The following is a 21,451-nucleotide window of genomic DNA, read 5'->3' as shown; positions in this document are numbered from 1 at the left end:
AAAACAGATGCTGTCGTAAAAAAAGAAATCTAATCAAATAATAATGTTTATTTTTAGAACTGCATGCCTCAAATGGGAGCACCACCACCTTGGTCGCCGGGCACGGCCCTCGAAGGCCCGCTTGTGGCGACGGGCTTTGTGTACACATACAAACACACCCACAAAACTGGCAGATGGCAGAGCACAAGGTGGACGCGGTTGTAAAACAAGCCTGCTCTCTTTGTCCACCTGCAGCAGCCTTTAACAGCGTCTCTATCAGATGGCGGCTCTTTAGCAAGGTGTGGCTGATGGCCGATGCGGGGAGGCCCACTTCAAGGGCCGAGCCTCTCCCGGCTTACCACATTGGAATATTTTTGGTTTCCAGAGGTGGCAACTGTACTCGCACTGTGACTGAGTAGAAGTACAGATACTTGTGTAAAACTAGAGAGTAGAAGTACTGATTCAACTCCTTCAGTAAAACAAAAAATAAATAAAGGAAAAAAAGTAAAATTGAAATCTTACTTTTAGTCATATAATGTATCTGTTTTGATGAATTGGCCCATGAAAAAAAAATACATGTTGCTTCACGTCAAATCATTTCCCACTTTTATTAAATTACATCGAGCTTATATTAGAAGTGAAAAACATTGCTCATTGTGTGGTTTGATCCCGGCTGCGGCCTTCCTGTGTGGAGTTTGCATGTTCTCCCCGGGCCTGCGTGGGTTTTCTCCGGGTACTGCGGTTTCCTCCAACATTCCAAAAACATGCATGGCAGGTTGATGGAGCACTCAAAATTGTCCCGTAGGTGTGAGTGTGAGCGTGGATGGTTGTTCGTCTCTGTGTGCCCTGCGATTGGCTGGCAACTGGTTCAGGGTGTCCCCCACCTACTGCCCGAAGACAGCTGAGATAGGCTCCGGTGACTCCTGTCAGGATAAAGCGGATTGCAAAATGGATGGATATTTCTGTCAAGATCCCGTGTGAGACACAAGGTGATGAAGGGATTCAACAACTGCATTCCTGGTGCCGGATTTGCCCGAGACATTATGATGAACGTGTCCTAATTGTCATGGAAATAATGGTTGTTATGGCAAGTTTTCAAGATCTAATCACAGCTTTGTGGCTGTCTTTAGAATAATTGTGGGGTGGCGATAAATGAAATACTAGCCAAAAGGGCGCGGAGACAGAGACCGATGTTTTTGAACGGGAAGTCTTCTTTCATCATGCAATTTAATTTTCTGCATGTGCACTTCACCACTAGATCACCATTCAAATTAAGAGATGGTTTGAGGCAAACACGCATTAAGTACGTCATAATTCTTTACGTTTCCATATTGTTATTTTGTGTATTTTTTTTCCAAGTGACATTTTTATGTTGACATTTAAAAAAAAAACTTTATTTACCAAATTTGTAAATAATTTCAGCAATATAAATTTTGAAAAAAAGAATAAAATATTCTTCTTTGGTCTCAAACTAGTTGAGATGGTCCAACAGCGCCTCTGTTGGTTTTACCGCAGCACTGCAATCCATTTCCCTTCAATGGCTTCAATCCAGAATGACTCCGCATTCAGTTCCACCCAGTTGACGCAACTCTTTACCAAACAGCTGACCGATTGTTTATGATGCTGATTGTCATGGATAGAAGTTAAATACCTGTTTGAGTTTTCGTGTCTGTACTGTAGATTTTTCACGTTTCTTTGTTGTGTGTTCACAACACTGGCAATAATTCATATCCCAGAGACGCTCGAGTCAAGCACGATGCTTTTTGTTTGAAATTACATTTGTTGCAAAATCATCATCATCATCATCATCCTCCTCATACTATTATGACTACTACTACGTTCATGATGAACTCATTGGCCTACGCTGCTGCATTGTATTTTGATGTTGGTAGTTATGGTGCTGCAGGGAGAGCTGCTCCAAGTATTTGTTTTGGCGGTGGTACTTGGTGTAAAACAAAACAAAACAAAAACAACATCGATCATGGCTGACGCATTGCTGCTTGTAGAAAAAAAAAAAGTCGTAACAATAGCTTTGACCCTTTGTGTTCAGACACAATACCGTCACGTTGACACAACAGAGGAGGCCTCCAGGGAGTTAATATTGGATGAATCGAAACACAAAGTGGCTTTGCAATACAAAACTCTGCTGTGGAAAGACTGTCCTAGTGGTAACTGTTGCCATGGCTCCCACAACAGGGCAATCTGCCGATTGTTTACATGGGTGGAGTGGATTGGAACGGAGTGGAGTGGACTAGACCGGAGTGGAGTAGGGGGAGGTTTGATGAGCGGCAGCGTGGCAGATGAGATGATTGTGTCTGTGGTTGTCCAGGCCCTGCCAGGCTGAAGGGTTGAATGCACACGGTGGAAGAAGAGCGTGCAGAGCAGTTGAAAGGGTTGACGCTGACCAGTAGGCCAAGTGGATGTATCACGACCATAAACCCAAATGAACCCAAATCAACTCACTTCACGAGGAGAAGTTTGGCAGAGAGTGAACAATTCCTCCAAAAAGAGGCGTCATTCAAGCTGTTCAATGCCACTCCTCGTTGACGTTTCCTGTCAAACTAAACATGACATCACAAGTGTATTTGAAGCAACGACATAATTTTGTCTCAGCTAGATTAATGCCAATGCTATTTTCATGCCCAGCGCAATTTAACGGCTGGTGGGGTTTTCTTTGGATGCCAAAATCTGGTTATCATACGTACAGTGAGTTCAAGTGGACGAAAATGTGGAGCGGTTTCTACGCTTGTTCTTCCACAGCAGACTTGCCTTTAATTAAGTATGACTTGATGGCTCTTGCTTTGTGCACTGGGAACAGAAAATGAAACGGACGCCACACACTGTCGATATCAGTCAGCATCATCAAATATATGAAATGCTGCATACTAATGGACAGGGAGCGACAATAGGCAATCCCACAGGGTAATCCGCCCTATATTTCTCAACAGCAAAATGGTGGCTACTCTTATATATATGACAGCACCTTAGCTGGACTTCTACAGCACATTACTTTGCTGGCCAACATGGGAAATTATTTTCCCTTTTTAATTTGTTTGTACTGTGTTTATCTTGTTTTTAATGGTCTATGCTTTTTCTGGAGCAGTTTTTTTTTTGTGTGCGTGTGTGTGTGTGGTTTGCGCAGGTGTGGGTGTGGACAGAACAATGAAGCCGTGTCCATGTGTTGTTCGCTATTCACAAATTCACATATTTTTTGTTTCTGTTGTGTGGAGCAGCTGGAGCCTAAGCTTAACTATTCTCTGAGAAAAAAAAAACTCCCTAGTCGTGTTTTTTGTGCTGTTAGATGGCACAAGATCAGACAGTTTGTCCCTATTCACAGCAGGGCGAGGTCCCGATCTCCTGCGAATAGCAGGGGGATTTACTGCATTGATGACTTGAGGCTCAGGCTCCAGCCTTTAGGAGTTCCAGTCTAACGTGTGACTGATTCATCGATGGGATCTGTTGTCCCCCCCCAAAATTGTTTTCAGAATCGGAACAACCCGATTAAGACCGACATGTCTTCCCTGTATGGTTGAGTGTGCTGGTGCTCCTCTCTCTTTCAGAGTGAGCACTTACTGCGAGAGAAGAGGATGCAAGCGGACAAGCAACAAGCGCAGGAAGGACTTCAAACTCAAATGGTGTGAGACCAAATTTCCACGCAGCTCCTTCCACTTCACTTTTAATTCATTTGAAAGACGCCTTCAACTCTGCAATTTTTATTTTATTTTTTTGTAAGAGTTAGAAATATACCTTATTCATAAAAACACTTTATGCTGTACTTTGAAATACTTTCTTGTAATGTACTTCTGATGTGCGATTTAGTCTCAAAGTTGGTTGAAAACAGTTGTTACGGCGCACTAACCGCTAACTCTGTCGTGCTACACGGGAAGCCGAAAATGGAAGGTGTTTATTCCGACAACCTTCCGTATGGATGTGAAGGAAGAGCGAGAGGCTTTCTTTGCTCAGTAGGAGGGTACGGATTCGATATATCTATTATCCTCGAATGCACGCACACAACACTGGTTGAACAGGCTTTGTGTTTGGTTAGCAGGCTCCAATATCAAACAGTAAAAAAAAAAAAAAAAAAAAAAAACGAATCGTCGTTGTGAGGCAATGTTAACACAACAGGTGCCGAGGTGGCGGTTTCATGTACAGTGGGAAAAAAAAATAATGCACTTCACCTCCCATAAGGCCCTGATAAAATCACTTGAGGAACATGCTGTTGCCATAGCGATGAATAAGCAAAGGGCAGGGCCGAGGTACAAACACAATTAAAATGACTAAGTGAAGGCAAGATTTACACTCTAATGTAAGAATCGCACCACGATCCCAACTCCAATACTTTCTCAGGTAGAACCTCTGAGTGTGAGCTCCAAATGAAAAAGAAAAAAAGGCATCAACAAGTCCGCTACTCTCTAAAGTGGTGTGATGACGTGTGCACGTGCGCCCCCTGCTGTCTCTACCTGCAGGGCAGGCCATGCAGAAGAAGAACCCGCTGTACAGCCACATAAGGGAGGAGAGGGCGTGGTCCATGGAGAGCTTCACCGCTTACGTTAACGACCGTTTTCAGGTCGCCATGGATGTACCGGGGGACCGGGTGCTGGGCGCCTTCACAGTGAGTGCGGCTGTTGTTGTTTAGTGGCTCGCAGGGACCAATTAGCAGTCAGGGAATGATGCGGATTTAATGTGCTCTTAATTGAGGTGAAGGCAAGGTTGGTTGAGCTCATTTCTGTCGGGCTGTAACATCTTCTTATGTTTTACAATAATGATATTCATGATGGGGAGAATGCGACCCGGTGGTCCAGTGGCTAGCCTGTCGACCTCACAATGCAGAGGTTCAATTCCAGCTGCGGCCTTCCTGTGTGGAGTTTGCATGTTCTCCCCGGGCTTGCGTGGGTTTTCTCCGGGTACTCCGGTTTCGTCCCACATTCCAAAAACATGCATGGCGGCCTGATTGAACACACTCAATTGTCCCTACGTGTGAGTGCGGCTGGTTGTTCATCTCTGTGTGCGCTGCGATTGGCTGGGAACCGGTTCAGGGTGTCCCCCGCCTGTTGTATAGTCTTGCGGCTGGATGGATGGATGGCTTGTGGAGCGGACGATGAGAAGAAAGGAGCGTCAGCGCAGAGCGCCGATGCCTATGTGGAACTGGGGGTCGCCGCTTGGAATTGAAGCGGATTTACATGGGACAGGAAATGTGAGCTCTTTTTTCGTCAATGGATGCTACAACTTCTTGTTTGCTTTCAAACTTAGCTTGTAGCAGACATGTGCACATTTTCGGCATGGCGCCTCTGATCCACCGGTGAAAGGACACTTTTGAGTCTCTCCTCTTTCATCTAGAACTGCTTCAAACAACAAAGTGGATACAGAAAAAGTGGTTAAGATTGCAGGACTGTCTGTGTCTTATGTGTTATGTTGTGTTATTTTGTCATTTTATGTTAACTGTTCTGTTTTTGGCGGCGCGGGTACCCGCAGCGGCTCCTCTCTCTCTCCTGTGGTTGCATTGTGGTTGAGAAAGAAGAAATTTCATCTGTGCTGTATGTTGCACATCGAGCATATTTGGCAATAAAAGCTGACTTGACTTGTTTTTATGCACAAGGGCATCCAATTTTTTTTTTTTTTATGCTGCTCATCCTGCTCTGGGTATAGCGGGTGGCTATCCATGCTGCTTACAGCAAAGTCGGATGAATGCATCACTAAACTGTATCGATATAGTCATTTTCTGTAAATGCTTATATTTCTGGTCACATGATGAGAGTCATTTCACACAAACACAAAAGCGTGCAGACAAACGTGGATGGTTCTGACCAAGTCTGTCCGCAATGTTGCTGCAATTCTAACCATCTCAGCTTTCTTGCTGACTCATCTTGCATTAATCCCATTTGGAAATCAGAATTTGAAGAAGCATGGAAACACAACAATCCGCCACAAGCCATTGCCTCCAAGGAAGGTTGAATGCATCAAGAGTTTTTTTTTTTTTTTTTGAGACAGGCACTCGTGTCAGAAACCGAAATGTGAGGCAGCTGACAGGAAGGAACAAACAACCACACTGTGCTTCACCGTTTTTTTCTTCATTCTTCAATTCCTCTTCAGACGCCTGAACACCATTGACGTACCGGCCTGGATGGAAACAGTACATACTGGTGGAAAAAAAAAAAAAAGAGGGAACTCGAGATTAGCAGCTCGCCCCTCCTCCTCTGTTCATTTGCCCAATATCCTCTTTTAGGCCCTTTTTGTATTAGTTTGCGCCTGGTTGGAGTGTGGCAAACACACAGTGGGGAGATGCTGCTCACGGCGTCGTGGCGGATCTGACAGACCGAGCGCAAAGAGAGGAAGCGAAAACCTTGTCTGTGATGGGATGCTGCAGTGTGACCCAGAGGCACACCGGCGTGGACGAGGTGGGTCCTGATGAGATCGAGCTCCTGGAACTCTCTGGGGACCATTTAGGGTAAGATGTGTACACTTGAACAAGACATGAAAAGAAATGTTCGGTGCCGAATGGGCTGTCACTTTCTGCAGGAGGATGTGAGCATCTGTCCCCCCCCCCCTCAGTGATGTGTCTGTCAACCTTGGTGGGTTTTCTTTGCCCTCCTTCTGTAACGTCATCTCGTGTGAACCGATGTATAAGTGGTAAGCGTTAACGTAGAAGCTAAATCAGGGGTCTCCATACTTCTTCCATCGAGGGGCCGTAGAGAAGAATTGAAGGAACCAGGCCAGGGCTCTCCCCCCCCCCCCCCCCATTGTTTTTTTGTATTTTTTTTTTTTTTAAACGGCGAAAACCACACCCCCAAACACTTGCTCTCTTTTCAAAAGCATTTTTTTTCGATGACATCGGGTACTAAAACAAATCAAGTGTTGGCTACTTTATCGCAAATGAAATTTAGACCAACACACAAAAATGTATTTCATGTTCATTGGACTTTGGCCACTCCGAGTCTAAAGATTCATTCCAACTATTTGCGAGGCAAACCACTCACATTCAAACGCTTTGGAGCCATCGGCAGAACGTGAGCTCATTGTCTCGTATTTATGAAACATCAACTTGGGAGCTCAGTGATGAAGCGCTCATGTGATTAGGAGATTACAGCAACACAAGGGAGGGCGCTAATACAAAACTGACAACGAGGGGACAAATCCGTGCTCATTCCAAGACTAAAAGATTACCGGGGGCTAATCTATAACTGCGGCCGTGTGTGTGTGTGTGTGTGTGTGTGTGTGTGTGTGTGTCCCCCCCAAAAAAAAAAGAGAGTGTGTGTGTGTGTGTGTGTGTGTGTGTGTGTGTGTGTGTGTGTGTGTGTGTGTGTTTAATTATCACATTGTCACTCCTGTACTTCTCATGAAGCTCATCCTAAGATTTTATGTACGAAGCAGTGTAACATCAGTGCGGACATTTGATCCCAATTGTGGAACGGCTTCAAGAGAATGAAACATTCTAAATCGAATCGAATAAAAATAAATTTAAAAAATGCAATGATCGGCCACAATAAGTACATTTAATAATAATAATAATAATTTTAATGACAGGAAGGAATATAACCACCTCGGTCGACAATTTGTTCCCTGCAACGTGGATTGTGAAGTAATTGTAATTACAGTTTGCAAGTTTATTTGTTAGCGGGATTGTGTCAAACCTACTTAACTGATTTCAGGTTGAATTTGTGGAGGGGGGGGGGCAAAAGGGGCCTGAGAATGAGCATTTGAGGGGGATCGAGATCGAGGCGGGATTTATTCAGCATTTGACATTTTCCTTTATTTCTGAGTGGTTGTCATCACCAAATTCAAGCTAGCTACCATTGTGCCGTTGAGCTGAGATTCAGACTCTCGTCGTGGTATAGAATCGGGACGCGGTTTCGTTTCAGCAGGGTTAAAGGTGCACGTTTTGTATGTGTGTGCGTGTCTCTCTGTCTAGTCTGGTAATAATCTGATTATGTCTGTCGGCAGGAGGTTCACGACCGTCAGTTGTCGTGTTTTAAGCGCGCAAGACTGACCCATTGGCAACCCCCCCCCCCAAGTCTCCCCAATGAGTGCTGTCCGCATTGAGTGCGCTTGTTCACAGGTCTAAATGTTGTTGTTGTTGTTGTTGTTGTTAGCGTGTGGAGTTTGGGAGAGAGCAGGCTTCAACTGTCGGTGAGGAGCAGCAGAGACGACAAGCAGCCGCCATCATGCAGCACTTCAGTGCAGCAAATGGAGCAACGTCGCAATCATCCTGTACGTGTGCGTGCGTCGGTGTGCTTGCAGTGACAAAGACTTTTTCCATGCGCTCCTTTGTGATTCAAAGTTGACAGGAAGTGAAAAAGTCATTGAAATACTTGGACTAAAATTGAAAATGAGTGTAGCAATTCACTGCACGTCTATACATAATTACAATAGTAACATTTGTAGAAAGCAAGTTTATATTAAAGTCAAAATAATAAAAGAAATAGTAGCGGTAAAAAAGAAAAAGAAATGGTATCTTTAATAATTAGTCACCGTAGATAGTTCTCTAATGCTAACGTTCTCAAACTGGAGTCACTAGATTGGGGCCCATAAAATTATTTGTAATACAGTTTATGTCATGTAATTTTTATTTTGTTGTTTTTTTTTATTTATTCTCTTTATTTTATTTTTTTTTTTTTTTGAAGTGCATACCTCCATATGGAGGTATGTGTTTCAAAAAAACATACTGGGCCAATGACTCCTCCCAACCTTACCTTTGGGCCAAGTAAAACCTCCGATTAATTGATATCGATTTGACATCCCTTCTTGTGCAGCAATTCTAGCTGCAGACGACTGAATTTGTTTTTTTTTTTTGATTGTAATTTAATTATCCTTTCTTTTAAACTAGCCAGGAATACTTAAACAGAAACTTAAGTCACGTTTGTTTGGCATTTTAGATTATGAGGTGTTCCTTTCAGTTAAAAAACAAAACAAAACAAAAAAAAAACAGCCACCGCTCCATTTTCTAACAGCTTGTCCAGCAGCCTGCCCTCTGAGTCCCAGGTGAGTTGGCCCCCATCCAAGCTGACCATTCAGACTCACCTTCAGTCACACCGCAGGACAATTTAAAGTTTGCTCTTCAATTAACCTATCGTGAAAATTGGCCGGCCACTGAGAAAAGCCACCCAAGTTCCCAAACACAGGTGGTCATGCTGACTCCTCTCAAAACTGCAACGTGGCCAGAATAAGACCCCAAAAGATTTGTGGTGTGATTCCGTGTTTGTGTCTGTAGGGGGTGCTGTGGGGCAAGAGCAGAGAGGAGCTGCACCGGAGGATCTTCTCCCAGCAGCCAATCAGAGGTTGGGAAGGTCGACCTGCTCACATGTACGGAGAGATCATCCACTCCTCCCTCATGTGTCTGCACAGCAAACATTCCAAGGTGAAATATACCGCACACTCAAAACTGTTGGCCATGAGGATGCATTGTTTATTTTTGTTGCAATTACACAATTCTGAACGCTTTATTCTATTTTTTAAAAAGCCTTTTTAACATGTCAGGAGAGCCAAGTGGTGCCATTTCTCATTTCCCCTTCATAACAAAATATCCGAAGTGTCAAATCCACGTCCAGAACATTTTAACCATACCACAGTTTGGCTTTAGCACTTCGATTCATCCGGCAGGCTAGTTTACCAACCGGTCGAGTAGAAGCGCCTGTGGCTAAAGCCAAACTTTTGCAGCGGTTTACTTTGTGGACCTGGATTTGACACGTCTGCATAATATGCAATGTTTCCAAAGGAAAACTAGAGCTTTCAAAAGCTCTATCATCACCCGACCTAACGCTTAAGCGACAACTCATCCCAGCGTGTGCGTTTTATTTCTATTTGTGTCGTGTTCCGCTTCCTTTTGTCCTATTTCTAACATTCATTTTTCCCCCCCCACACAGGAGAAGCGGGAGCATTTCCTGGTTTTATTCTCTTTCCACCTGCTGCTCCTTTCCTTGGATCACACAAAGCAAGACTTCATTTATGAGGTACCGCAGGATTATCCTTTGTCCTTACATATGTTGCAAATGTACTTGCTAACTTTTTAATTTTTTTTCGCAGGGAATGCTTCCACTCTCCGGTCTTTCCTTTCAGATCATCCCGATGGACAATGACAGCTGTCAGTCACCACACATGTTTGAAATAAGCAGTAAGTGTGCAATATAGTCCAGACCAATTCCTCATTGTCTTCTTTGTCTCTGGTAAATGTTGGAGGACTTTAGTTGGCCCGCTTCCTCGCTGACTTGAATGAAACAAATTTAACACCATCGGGTTATAAAAATGTAAAAGTTCTCACCATCACGGTACTGTGCAACCAAACTTGCTAGCTTCATAAACGATACCTCAAAAGCTTCATTTTTATTAACAACTTTACAAACTAGACAGTAGTAAATAAAAATGCAGTGATCCCTCGCTATTTCGCGGTTCGTTTATCGCGACTTCAATGCATCGCATTTTTTCAAACATTCATAAAAAAAAAAAAAAAAAATCATATACATGGAGTACAATACTGTATATGTTGCTCTATGTGACTCGCTGTTGTTTTGTTGACTTTCGCAGCTTCTCGCGGACCGTTTACGGACTTATAAAAAAAATTATATGTTAATCGGTCGCTACTTAGCGGATTTTCATTTATCGCGTGTGGTTTTGGTCCCATTAACCGCGATAAACGAGGGATTACTGTATAACCCAATCACCCAAAATGTACACATCTAGCACTACTAAAAGCCTTTACACAAGACTTGGTTCAAGGAAAAAAAAAAACGATTTCTATTGAATTGTCGGTACATTGCAAAAATACATTTACAGTAGTTGTTGCCATTAATATTGCAGTGATTCACAAAAAGTATGCAAAGGGCCCTTCAAGTAGAACATTAATGTGTGCTGTTGCTTGTGTTGTACAGGTTCAATGGTGCACCCGAAGATCTTCATATGCCCCAATGCTGCGGAGCTACACACATGGATGAAACACATGAAAGACCGCAGACATAAGTCAAGGACTCAACCATTGAGTCCTTCCCACTGTGCTCTCTCTTATCTAGTAATGACGATCGACTTGTGACCATCTTACACAAATGTGAAATGTCTGTACGTGACACATAAATACTAAACTGACTTTGTGTGTTGCGTCCGCAGCTGCCTTGCGATGAGCACTGGAAAAGAGAGGAGCTGAAGAAATACTTGCTGCACGCTCCTATATGGGAGTGGGAGGGTTCGCCTATACAACACATGGGCCCGCCAGGATACGTCTCGGTGGTCCATATCATCAACACACACAGACAGGTACTGTCTCATCATAATCTGGCCTGTAATGTGAGGACAAACAGCTGACTTGGATGACCTCAACAGCATGATCGCAGCACTTTTGCGGTCAACTGCGATTCTTTCAGTGATGATGATCTAACTTTAATTTGATCGACTTTAGTAATTTTACAATTGTACAAAATTTTTTTTTTTGTCCTGCCTACCGAAAACGTAAAAATACGACAAAGAGACAGAACTCCATACGGTGTGAAGCAGTAAAAGACAGATTTGTACAACAGTACATGCCTCCATTAGCCACGCCCGAAAACCTTGGAGTCCTCAACTGATTTATTTTGCGCAGCCCTTTCAGTTCAGATGTTAATGTTGGAACTTCAAGGCACCACTCTACTTAGGACATCAGCTATGACTTTGCGAGACATGTTTTATTGAAACTGCCTTTTGTTGTTCCAGGGCCTCCAAGAAAGACTCATGATTCTCTTCCCTCAAGACATCCTGCTGCTGTCGGTGGACAATAAGCAACTCAATATCACATACCAGGTATTGTCAAAGACAAGCTGCCGTTCGCGATGACCGAGTCAGACTCCGTCCGAGGACCTGTTTCCGAAATATCGGTCCGAGTAGGAGTAAACGTGTCATGTAAGCAGACGTTCTCAAAAGTATATAGATGCAAAATACACTCAGATAAATGCCAGTCTGGAACTTTTGTTTCGTTTTAGTTGAATAATGGGTGTTGATATTTTCAGTGCAATCACAATAATATTTATAAATATTAATACATGCTGTTATCCCCCCCGCCCCAAAAAAAGGGCAGGCTGCCTCGTCGAGGTGTCAGAGCGACCGAGAAATCAGCTCTGCCCGGACGACTTGAGTTTGAGCTGCAAGGTGTGTAAACGTTAGGATCGTTTGTTAAACGCACAAAGGTGCATGTGCCGTATTCAATATGACTGTTTTGTTTCAGGAGAGCTGGTGGAGACCCTGCACGTCTCGTGCACCTGCCTGGAAGATTATCAGAACTGGATTTTTCACTTGCAGCAGGCGTGACTGACGCGTATTCTCAACATAAAATGCTCATAGTGATACTTGGTTCAACACTCGGCAGTCCTCGTCTTCATCTCAGGTTTCACCCGGAAAACTCAATAGTTGAAATTGACGCGTTACTACTCTTTGGTACGATCAAATGAGGGCTAATAGCATTTGCGCTCAGCTCATCTGTCAACATGTAAAATGCAACCGCATTCATAAGACAAACATTTCCCCCTTCCACTGTCGCCAGACGGCGTCCCACTGCACCAACACTCGTGCCAAAGGTGCCCGGGGGTCGCAAGAGGGCATCACAACTGACCCATATCATATCAAGGGAGATATTTGAATGCAGATTAGTTTCGCTTTGACTGAGTGTAGCTCAAATAAAATGTGTACGTTGTGCACCGATGGATGTGTCACAAAAAGGTGATCATGGTTGGAAGAATGTTTTGAATGGTTTGTTCACATTTTTTTGTTGTTTTTGTTACCCAATACATGTTGTAAAATGGGTTCATTTTTGTCATACTTTAAAATTGCTTGAGGACGCACAAATATTTATATATACAAATATTTAAAATATAGTCGCATCCCGCCAAACACGGTATTTGTGATCAGATTACTGTATGTTAAAACAAATTGACATAAATTAGAATGAATGCATAAAATGACTGAGCTATGTTCCACATGTAGTTAAAGACAGCGCTTAAAACAATTTCTTTGGGCATCAGTCAAATGCAAGCCATATGGCATGAAATTAAGAGCATGTTTCAGTCATGGTTAAGTCAAGTTTATAGCCGTGAAGCACAAAGTAGTCTTCCCAAGCCCATGGTTGACAGAGATCCAACAACATTACCTCATCTGAACTCCCAGAACAAACCTAATGAAGGTTCCTGCTCCATAATGAGAGGGCTGCAATGGATGCCAAATAGGCAACACAATATGCTAAATGCTATTTAGCTTTATTTTAAGCAGCAGAGAGACTGGGCATTGGTGAGGACTATTACAGGTTGCAATATTTGAGAACCTGAGCATCCAAAGTCTGAAATGAGTACTTCCACTTTCCTCCCCTGTATTTTCAGTGCAAGCGACAAAACCTGTTTGTCGACAGGCAAAGGGGGTTCCGCGGGGTGGGTCTTCGTCACTGAAGAGACAAATCCATTGGAGGTGGCGTGGTGACGGACAAAGCAACGCTCCTTCGTTGCGGATTGTTCTTGATCTCTTACTAGTATCATTTTGATGCTAGCAAGAGATCAAGAATGATGAGAGATGCCATTCGCTGCCGATCGCCACATGCTGTCAGCTCCAGGAATGATATTTGTCAGTCACAAATACACCGGCTTTATGTTCAATTCTTTTCAGCTCAATCTGAAGAAAGGAAAAAAAACAAAAACAACATACAGGAAATCTCTATTTAGTAAATGGTCATGAGTAGCTAATTTAACAGTTATATATATATATATATCAAAATGGGTTTTATGTAATAGACAAACAAATATTTGTGAATTACACTACCGTATTTTCCGCACTAAAAGCCTTTCATTTCCTTAAAAGCTCACAGCGCGCCATAAAATCCTATGCGCCTTGTGTATGGTCATTATGGGAATATTTCGACCCCAACATGGCTCCTTGCTAGAGACATGCTGACAACCAAGAGTTCAAACTTAAGGCAATCGGTTTCGCAGTTGAACACGGATATAGAGCAGCGGCAAGAGAGTTCAACGTTAAGGAGTCAATGTTGTAACTTGCTGTTAGTTAAGTGAACTGTGTCGCTGCTTTATTAAATACATTTCACTGAAATGTGATCGCTCTTGTTGGTGTTTCCTTGAGCGTAGCTCCATCTAGTGGATGCATTGTAGATTGCGTCTTATAATGCCCAATGTATGAAAAAAATTACAAAATAGGCCATTCGTTGAAGGTGCACCTCATAATCCAGTGCGCCTTTTAGTGTGGAAAATACGGTACTTAAGTACTTAAGAGTCCTACGATGATTGCACGACTGTCTGTGTCCTATGTGTTGTGTTGTGTTATTTTTGTTATTTTGACTTCAAGATGGCGCCGCGTGAGTGGCTGCCTTTCCATCAGCTCCTATATTTTGTTGTTCTACTTCTTCCATTCATAACTTTGCTGCAGTGAATTGGGAATTTCTCCATTGCGAGACTAATATAAGTCAAGCAGTTGAATTGGATTCTTCATATTATCCATCCGCCCAAACATACGACATGATATCACGATTGCTAAAATGTGAACTCCCAACACCGGATGTCATGTTACCTTCAGCGGCGATGTCTGATTGCACTTCTGGTAGTTTATTGCCACAGGGAGGAGGCGGGGCATTCCTCTTGGCCCTTCTTACGTCCGATGCAGTTGATCTCTGCAAAAAAAAAAAACCCACATCGTCATTTCTGTCCAACCATATGAAGTCCGCAACAAAAAGACCCAGACTTGTGTCCCGAATGCATTCTTTAGAAGTCTCTTCTGGCTTACCTACTTCATGTGTACAGGCCTGATAACGATTGAGCAAGGGATTTTTGTCAGCGGTGTCCTGAGCAAACACCTCCCTTAGTCCATGCTCATTTAAAGTCTTGGCAATGTCCAGCGACTCTTTGGACTGACGGTCCCTCAGAAGGACAGTTGTCTCAAGTCTCAAGTCGCACTTGTCGCACACCAACGGAAGGAGCAGCTCAAGGGGCAACTGGGGGTTCACTCTCAGCACAGTCTTCTGGCTCTTGTTGTAATTGATCAATAGGCGTACGGTGGCCTGCAAAGCACATTCGGTAAAAGTGTGAGAAATCTGGTGTATGACTGAATCTCCTCTTTGACATTGAAATTATTTGGGCTGCAGTGTAATTGTTCAATGGCCAAAAGATAAAGGTCTGTTCCAAAGATTCAGTGGCAATAAGGCAAAAACCATGGAGGGTAACGCAAACGAAAAAAAAAAAAACACATGGAAAAAAATGTCTATGCAGTTATTTAACTCAGTAAGATGATTGTATTAACGCAAAAAGTTCACCTCGGGCACATAAGGCCTCTTGATTTTGTTCTCCATCCCGCCAGGTTTCAGTGCATCCGTCAAAACATTTGGAGTCAAATATTCTTCAGTAAAGTCGGTCAGGTTCAGATGGTTGTCTTGAAAAAAACTTTCTACTACTTTTAGCCCATCACCGCTATCCTAGAGAGAAAAGAAATGTTAAAGAACCAAATATAACAAAAAATAAAAATCCTTATTCTTATTCTAAGAAACCCATTCATCACAATGAAATGCACAGCTAATTATCCGAACGGAAGTGAATATCGTCTACCACGGGGATAGTGTGGAAAATTCATTCCAACATGCCAGTTTAGCAATGCAGTAAATCTCAATTCCAAATCAGATTACACTTCCTCCGAAGGAGGATTAGTGCCCTTTAAATGACTGTCTGTCCAATGTAGAATCCCTGCATTAAATACATCTCCATATTTCGTCAAGTGTACTCGGTGTCTGACCTGTATCAATGAGCAGCCTTTTAATCCATTGGTCCGTCTCGTTTTTTTTTCAAGTAAAACGTCCACGTGTATAAAATGAAATGAGAAAAATGGGCAAGCACAAGGGGTGTATCTCGGGTAATCCCTGTTTGCTATCAATCTGAAACCACGCCTCACTCTTTAGCATGTCTGAGCGCATGACTGTGGGGAGAGTGTTTCAAGGCTCCGCAGCATAGGATGGGAAGCCATTGGCAACCTGGCACGATTTATGAACGGTACATTTGATTGTTATTATTGGTTTCTTTGCCTTTTAAACAATTAACCGTTTCAGTGAACCCTCGCTAAAGTTGCGTTCTAAAATGAACCCGCGATAGGCGAAATCCGCGAAGTAAATCAGTGTAACTGCTCCTAAAAGTTTTCTTCCTCGTTTAGAAAGACTTGACGCGTCGATCAATGTCCAACAGTCTTCATTGTCCACACGTCCATCGCTGCTGAGCGCCATTTTTGAGTGAAAAGTTATGAGAAAAATATACAATTACACAAGGTACAACAGAACTACGTGCATCTCAACAACATAAAACACACATTAGTCATGGTCACATACCGTTTCACCTCAAACTGATGTAACTCTTAATGAACATTAACCACTTCATGCCACTCAATGCAATTCTCAAATATAACAGCAGGGGGCACAATTACCTAAATAAATCTCGTCTTTAGAAAATGACATACATTGTCATTTTATCATCATGTAGAAAGGTACATTATTTTAATATTACCATGAACTTAGAATCACGACAGTTGATCTCAGTTTAATTTTTTACAACTATTATACCATACAATACTGTACTATAGAATGAAATCAAATATCGAAACCTGTTTTTGTTGCAAATGTAAATTTGGTATGGGGCGCATCTTCTTGAGCCATCTTGTGAAAATTCCACTGAGGCAAAGTCATGTACCTGGCAAACTGATCTTTGACCACCTCTGTCAAAATGGATATGGTATGTATCGCCCACAGTTAAACTCCTGCTTCAAGAACGCTAAATTGCAACAAATCAAACGACCCCACTTATTTTTTATCTTTCGACAAATCCGGATTGAGTTGAAAAGATCCTTCCTTTAAGCAGAACAACGTTGCAGAAGCCAAAGGAGGCCCAATTTGTTACATCGCTTCTAATGAATAATGTAGCTTGTCACAGCTTGCTGCCAATTAGTTCTGTGTATTCAACTTCATACTGCAGCACTAATAGTGAACGCTCCTCTCCAAAAGTATTGGAACAGTGAGGCCAATTATCTATTGAAAAAAAAAAAGGAAAATGAAAGGCATTTAAAATGAATCAAGATCAAATTTCAGCTTATATGTCCAGGTACATTTATACAGATCTAAAATTTAGAAGTGCCACTAAGGTGGTGATACTTCGGGCTTTTTGTACAAACCCACCCATTTTTCTTGAGAGGAAAAAGTACTGGAACATTTGACTGACTTATGTATTGCCTGATACATAGCTTACAAGGATAAAATTAACCTTTGCCAAAGACACAGAAAGGCTAATGTGTTTGGGAAAGGAAAGGAAACACAGTGGAGGCAGTCAGTCACAAGTTGTTTCCATGTAACCACTTGGAAATCAAAACTCAAATAGCCCTGGCTCATATTCTTTTTTTTTCATTTTCATTCCCAAAACAAACAAAAATACTGCCAAAGTACAGACATTGGCCTCAATGCAGTAAATGCAGTCCATTTGTCATTAGGTTCTCGGACTTTGTTTACGCATGGCATTGGAACACAAATGCATTTGGAAATATTTTGGTCAGGAATTGTTTTTTGGGATTTGTGTAGCTGGTCGAAAATATCAGTTTTTTGGAAATGCATATACTATAATTAATATATTTTTTAAAAGCAAATTATACAGTAAGCTAAAAAAAAAAAACCTCACAAAAAGTGCATTAATTGCAGTGCTACCTGGTAAGGAAGGGAAGTGGCAAATAGAAAATAGGAACAGGGAGAACAGGAACAGTAAGCCAAGCGGTGCTGAAAAAAGAAAAACAAAAGAAAAATCCAGGAAGATACAGGAATAACAACGACTGTTTTTAAAGCATGTTATCAGCGGTGTCTATACTTGTTCCTCAAACGGTCACATACAGAAAAATCGATTGGTGCAAAAGGCCACATTGAAAACTTCATATTATTAAACACGCCAAAACCAAGCCATCGAGCAGTTACACAGTGGTAATATCCATCCATCTTTCTATTTTCAACACCGCTTATCCTATACAGGATTGCACGCCTCACTCTTTAGCATGTCTGAGCGCATGACTGTGGGGAGAGTGTTTCAAGGCTCCGCAGCATAGGATGGGAAGCCATTGGCAACCTGGCACGATTTATGAACGGTACATTTGATTGTTATTAGGTGTTTCTTTGCCTTTTAAACAATTAACCGTTTCAGTGAACCCTCGCTAAAGTTGCGTTCTAATGAACCCGCCATTCACAAAATAAATTGTCCGAATTTTCACACCCATAAGGGATTTACTGTGAATGTTTGTTTCACAAGCGGCACAACATAAAACACACATTAGTCATGGTCACATACCGTTTCACCTCAAACTGATGTAACTCTTAATGAACATTAACCACTTCATGCCACTCAATGCAATTCTCAAATATAACAGCAGGGGGCACAATTACCTAAATAAATCTCGTCTTTAGAAAATGACATACATTGTCATTTTATCATCATGTAGAAAGGTACATTATTTTAATATTACCATGAACTTAGAATCACGACAGTTGATCTCAGTTTAATTTTTTACAACTATTATACCATACAATACTGTACTATAGAATGAAATCAAATATCGAAACCTGTTTTTGTTGCAAATGTAAATTTGGTATGGGGCGCATCTTCTTGAGCCATCTTGTGAAAATTCCACTGAGGCAAAGTCATGTACCTGGCAAACTGATCTTTGACCACCTCTGTCAAAATGGATATGGTATGTATCGCCCACAGTTAAACTCCTGCTTCAAGAACGCTAAATTGCAACAAATCAAACGACCCCACTTATTTTTTATCTTTCGACAAATCCGGATTGAGTTGAAAAGATCCTTCCTTTAAGCAGAACAACGTTGCAGAAGCCAAAGGAGGCCCAATTTGTTACATCGCTTCTAATGAATAATGTAGCTTGTCACAGCTTGCTGCCAATTAGTTCTGTGTATTCAACTTCATACTGCAGCACTAATAGTGAACGCTCCTCTCCAAAAGTATTGGAACAGTGAGGCCAATTATCTATTGAAAAAAAAAAAAGGAAAATGAAAGGCATTTAAAATGAATCAAGATCAAATTTCAGCTTATATGTCCAGGTACATTTATACAGATCTAAAATTTAGAAGTGCCACTAAGGTGGTGATACTTCGGGCTTTTTGTACAAACCCACCCATTTTTCTTGAGAGGAAAAAGTACTGGAACATTTGACTGACTTATGTATTGCCTGATACATAGCTTACAAGGATAAAATTAACCTTTGCCAAAGACACAGAAAGGCTAATGTGTTTGGGAAAGGAAAGGAAACACAGTGGAGGCAGTCAGTCACAAGTTGTTTCCATGTAACCACTTGGAAATCAAAACTCAAATAGCCCTGGCTCATATTCTTTTTTTTTCATTTTCATTCCCAAAACAAACAAAAATACTGCCAAAGTACAGACATTGGCCTCAATGCAGTAAATGCAGTCCATTTGTCATTAGGTTCTCGGACTTTGTTTACGCATGGCATTGGAACACAAATGCATTTGGAAATATTTTGGTCAGGAATTGTTTTTTGGGATTTGTGTAGCTGGTCGAAAATATCAGTTTTTTGGAAATGCATATACTATAATTAATATATTTTTTAAAAGCAAATTATACAGTAAGCTAAAAAAAAAAAACCTCACAAAAAGTGCATTAATTGCAGTGCTACCTGGTAAGGAAGGGAAGTGGCAAATAGAAAATAGGAACAGGGAGAACAGGAACAGTAAGCCAAGCGGTGCTGAAAAAAGAAAAACAAAAGAAAAATCCAGGAAGATACAGGAATAACAACGACTGTTTTTAAAGCATGTTATCAGCGGTGTCTATACTTGTTCCTCAAACGGTCACATACAGAAAAATCGATTGGTGCAAAAGGCCACATTGAAAACTTCATATTATTAAACACGCCAAAACCAAGCCATCGAGCAGTTACACAGTGGTAATATCCATCCATCTTTCTATTTTCAACACCGCTTATCCTATACAGGATTGCAAGGTGTGGGGTTGCTGGAGCCTGTCCCAGGTGACTTCAGGCGGAAGGCCGACTACACCCTGAACTGGTTGCTAGTCAGTCGCAGGGCACCGAGAGGGGCGAACAACCATTCACACCCACATCCACACGGTCAGCGAGTGGGAACCGATACCGAGCTGCCCGCACACAAGTCAGGCGAGTGAACCGCGACACCGTCTGTGACTTATTGCGAATGTATTACAGTCACTTAAAAAATTGTTGCATGGCAGTGTTTGTTTAAGGTGGTAAAGCAAATCGTTTTTTTAGTGAGTGATAGTCCATGAAGAGAATAAATCCCACTTGAGTGTGTCAACGTAACCTATGTCAAATTGGCCAACCACCCCACTGAAAATTCTCGGGGGAAATATGTAGGCTGTCGTTTGTTTGTGTTCAGTTAATTTTTCATTTGGGCTGTTTTAGTTTTTGAGGTTTTAAAAATGATCATAAATAAATCAAATATTGGCTAGATTGACAATAATCTTAAGCTTGGTGATCTCCCGAAACCGCTGAACTCAATTGGGGAAGCTGGCTGTGATGACTTCAGTGGACAAGTGTGATATAATTTTGTTCAATAAACACTTGCAAGATTCCACAGTGTTCTTTAAATTACAACAGGGCTGTGCTACTATGCGTCTATTCGAGGGCACCTGACGACTTCAGATTTTCTCCTCAGCAGTTTTGTCCCGTTGGGTCACACCCTGCGCGGCTAACATCAGTTTAAAATGAAATACTGTGACAAGATAAGATCTGACAAAAAAAAGCCATCAAGCAGGAGTAAAGCACAGTCGCCCTGTTGGCGATTTGTATATATTTGTTTATTGTATTTATTTTCTCAAACAATTTTGCTTTCGTTGAATCTATACGACTAGGACCCTCGTGTCTACTCTTTTTACTTTCTTTCTTCCTTCCTCTCTCTGTGGTGACTCCTGGTGGGTTGCAGAAACACCAAAGGAAGTATGTATCCTCTTCGAATTCAGAAGAGAAGTTAAATCAGTTCTTTCTTTTTTCCAACACCAATACCTGGACGTGTACTTTACACACAGTGTAAGACTGGGTGCGGTTTTCAACTCTTAATGGATGTACTGAACACATCCAAGGGAACATTGTGACTGGTGGACACGCGGGGGGGGGACATTGACAGCAGCTCCATGACGCAATATGAAGAGCTTGCCAACAGGTGGCAACATTTCCTAAGGCAAAGCGAGTAGACTTCAACTGTATTTTGATTTTTTTTTAAATGTCCTCCGTGATTATACACAGCATGATAGCCCTTATCAGATGAAAATGTGCAAATAACCTTCGATAAATTGAATGTATTAAAAATGACAAGGGAAGATACCGTTGATATTATCGTCGGTATGTGTTTTTCTTCCATCTGACAGCAGGTGGACTTGTCGTCCTCGCGGGTGCGTTGTTGACGTCCTCGAAGGTTTCGTGTAATGCCACCATTGCACATCCATTGTGCTCAAGTCGAACC

At 42.0% G+C, this 21,451-nt stretch overlaps 2 protein-coding genes and 1 long non-coding RNA gene across 5 annotated transcripts; 2 read left to right on the top strand and 1 right to left on the bottom strand.

Moving 5' to 3' along the window:
* Positions 1–3,744: 3,744 nt before the first annotated feature.
* On the top strand, positions 3,745–12,732 carry LOC109514759 (rho guanine nucleotide exchange factor 7). Of its 3 annotated transcripts, none has more exons than XM_019868125.1 (11): positions 3,745–4,573; positions 5,968–6,424; positions 8,067–8,184; positions 9,185–9,331; positions 9,837–9,923; positions 9,997–10,084; positions 10,839–10,975; positions 11,071–11,217; positions 11,650–11,736; positions 12,011–12,081; positions 12,158–12,732. In XM_019868125.1, exons 2-10 carry the CDS (start codon positions 6,330–6,332, stop codon positions 12,065–12,067), a joined length of 963 nt encoding a protein of 320 aa, XP_019723684.1. In that variant the 5' UTR covers positions 3,745–4,573; positions 5,968–6,329; the 3' UTR covers positions 12,068–12,081; positions 12,158–12,732. The 3 variants fall into 3 exon arrangements, with proteins under 3 accessions (XP_019723684.1, XP_019723683.1, XP_019723682.1); XM_019868124.1 differs by lacking the exon at positions 3,745–4,573 and having other exon boundaries at positions 5,987–6,119; positions 6,203–6,424; positions 12,006–12,081; XM_019868123.1 differs by lacking the exon at positions 3,745–4,573 and having other exon boundaries at positions 5,987–6,424; positions 12,006–12,081.
* Positions 12,733–13,518: 786 nt separating this feature from the next.
* On the bottom strand, positions 13,519–21,447 carry LOC109514715 (protein cordon-bleu-like). The gene is made up of 4 exons (XM_019868037.1): positions 21,314–21,447; positions 15,233–15,391; positions 14,615–14,980; positions 13,519–13,587 (listed from the first exon to the last, which is right to left on the bottom strand). The coding sequence occupies exons 1-4, from the start codon at positions 21,428–21,430 to the stop codon at positions 13,519–13,521; spliced, it is 711 nt and encodes a 236-aa protein (XP_019723596.1). The 5' UTR covers positions 21,431–21,447.
* LOC109514754 (uncharacterized) lies at positions 15,711–19,973 on the top strand. The gene is made up of 3 exons (XR_002168046.1): positions 15,711–15,959; positions 16,117–16,192; positions 19,951–19,973. It is a non-coding gene; the product is annotated as an uncharacterized LOC109514754 (long non-coding RNA).
* Positions 21,448–21,451: the final 4 nt, after the last annotated feature.

Source organism: Hippocampus comes, unplaced genomic scaffold, assembly GCF_001891065.2.
Source record: "Hippocampus comes isolate QL1 unplaced genomic scaffold, H_comes_QL1_v1.1 scaffold157, whole genome shotgun sequence".
NCBI classification, from domain to species: Eukaryota; Metazoa; Chordata; class Actinopteri; order Syngnathiformes; family Syngnathidae; genus Hippocampus; species Hippocampus comes.
Note: the sequence above shows the minus strand (reverse complement) of the source record. Positions and strands in the feature narration are given on the sequence as shown.

Bases quoted from the DNA above. Each gene is read 5' to 3' on its own strand.
- LOC109514759 (XM_019868124.1), top strand. From the start codon at position 6,330: ATGGGATGCTGCAGTGTGACCCAGAGGCACACCGGCGTGGACGAGGTG. The intron at 9,332-9,836 runs GTGAAATATACC...CCCCCCACACAG, and splicing joins TGCACAGCAAACATTCCAAG to GAGAAGCGGGAGCATTTCCT. The intron at 9,924-9,996 runs GTACCGCAGGAT...TTTTTTTCGCAG, and splicing joins AGCAAGACTTCATTTATGAG to GGAATGCTTCCACTCTCCGG.
- LOC109514715 (XM_019868037.1), bottom strand. From the start codon at position 21,430: ATGTGCAATGGTGGCATTACACGAAACCTTCGAGGACGTCAACAACGC. The intron at 15,392-21,313 runs GTATCTTCCCTT...TTTTCTCTCTAG, and splicing joins TACCGACGATAATATCAACG to GATAGCGGTGATGGGCTAAA. The intron at 13,588-14,614 runs GTGGGTTTTTTT...TCCTTTCTTCAG, and splicing joins GGTTGGACAGAAATGACGAT to ATTGAGCTGAAAAGAATTGA.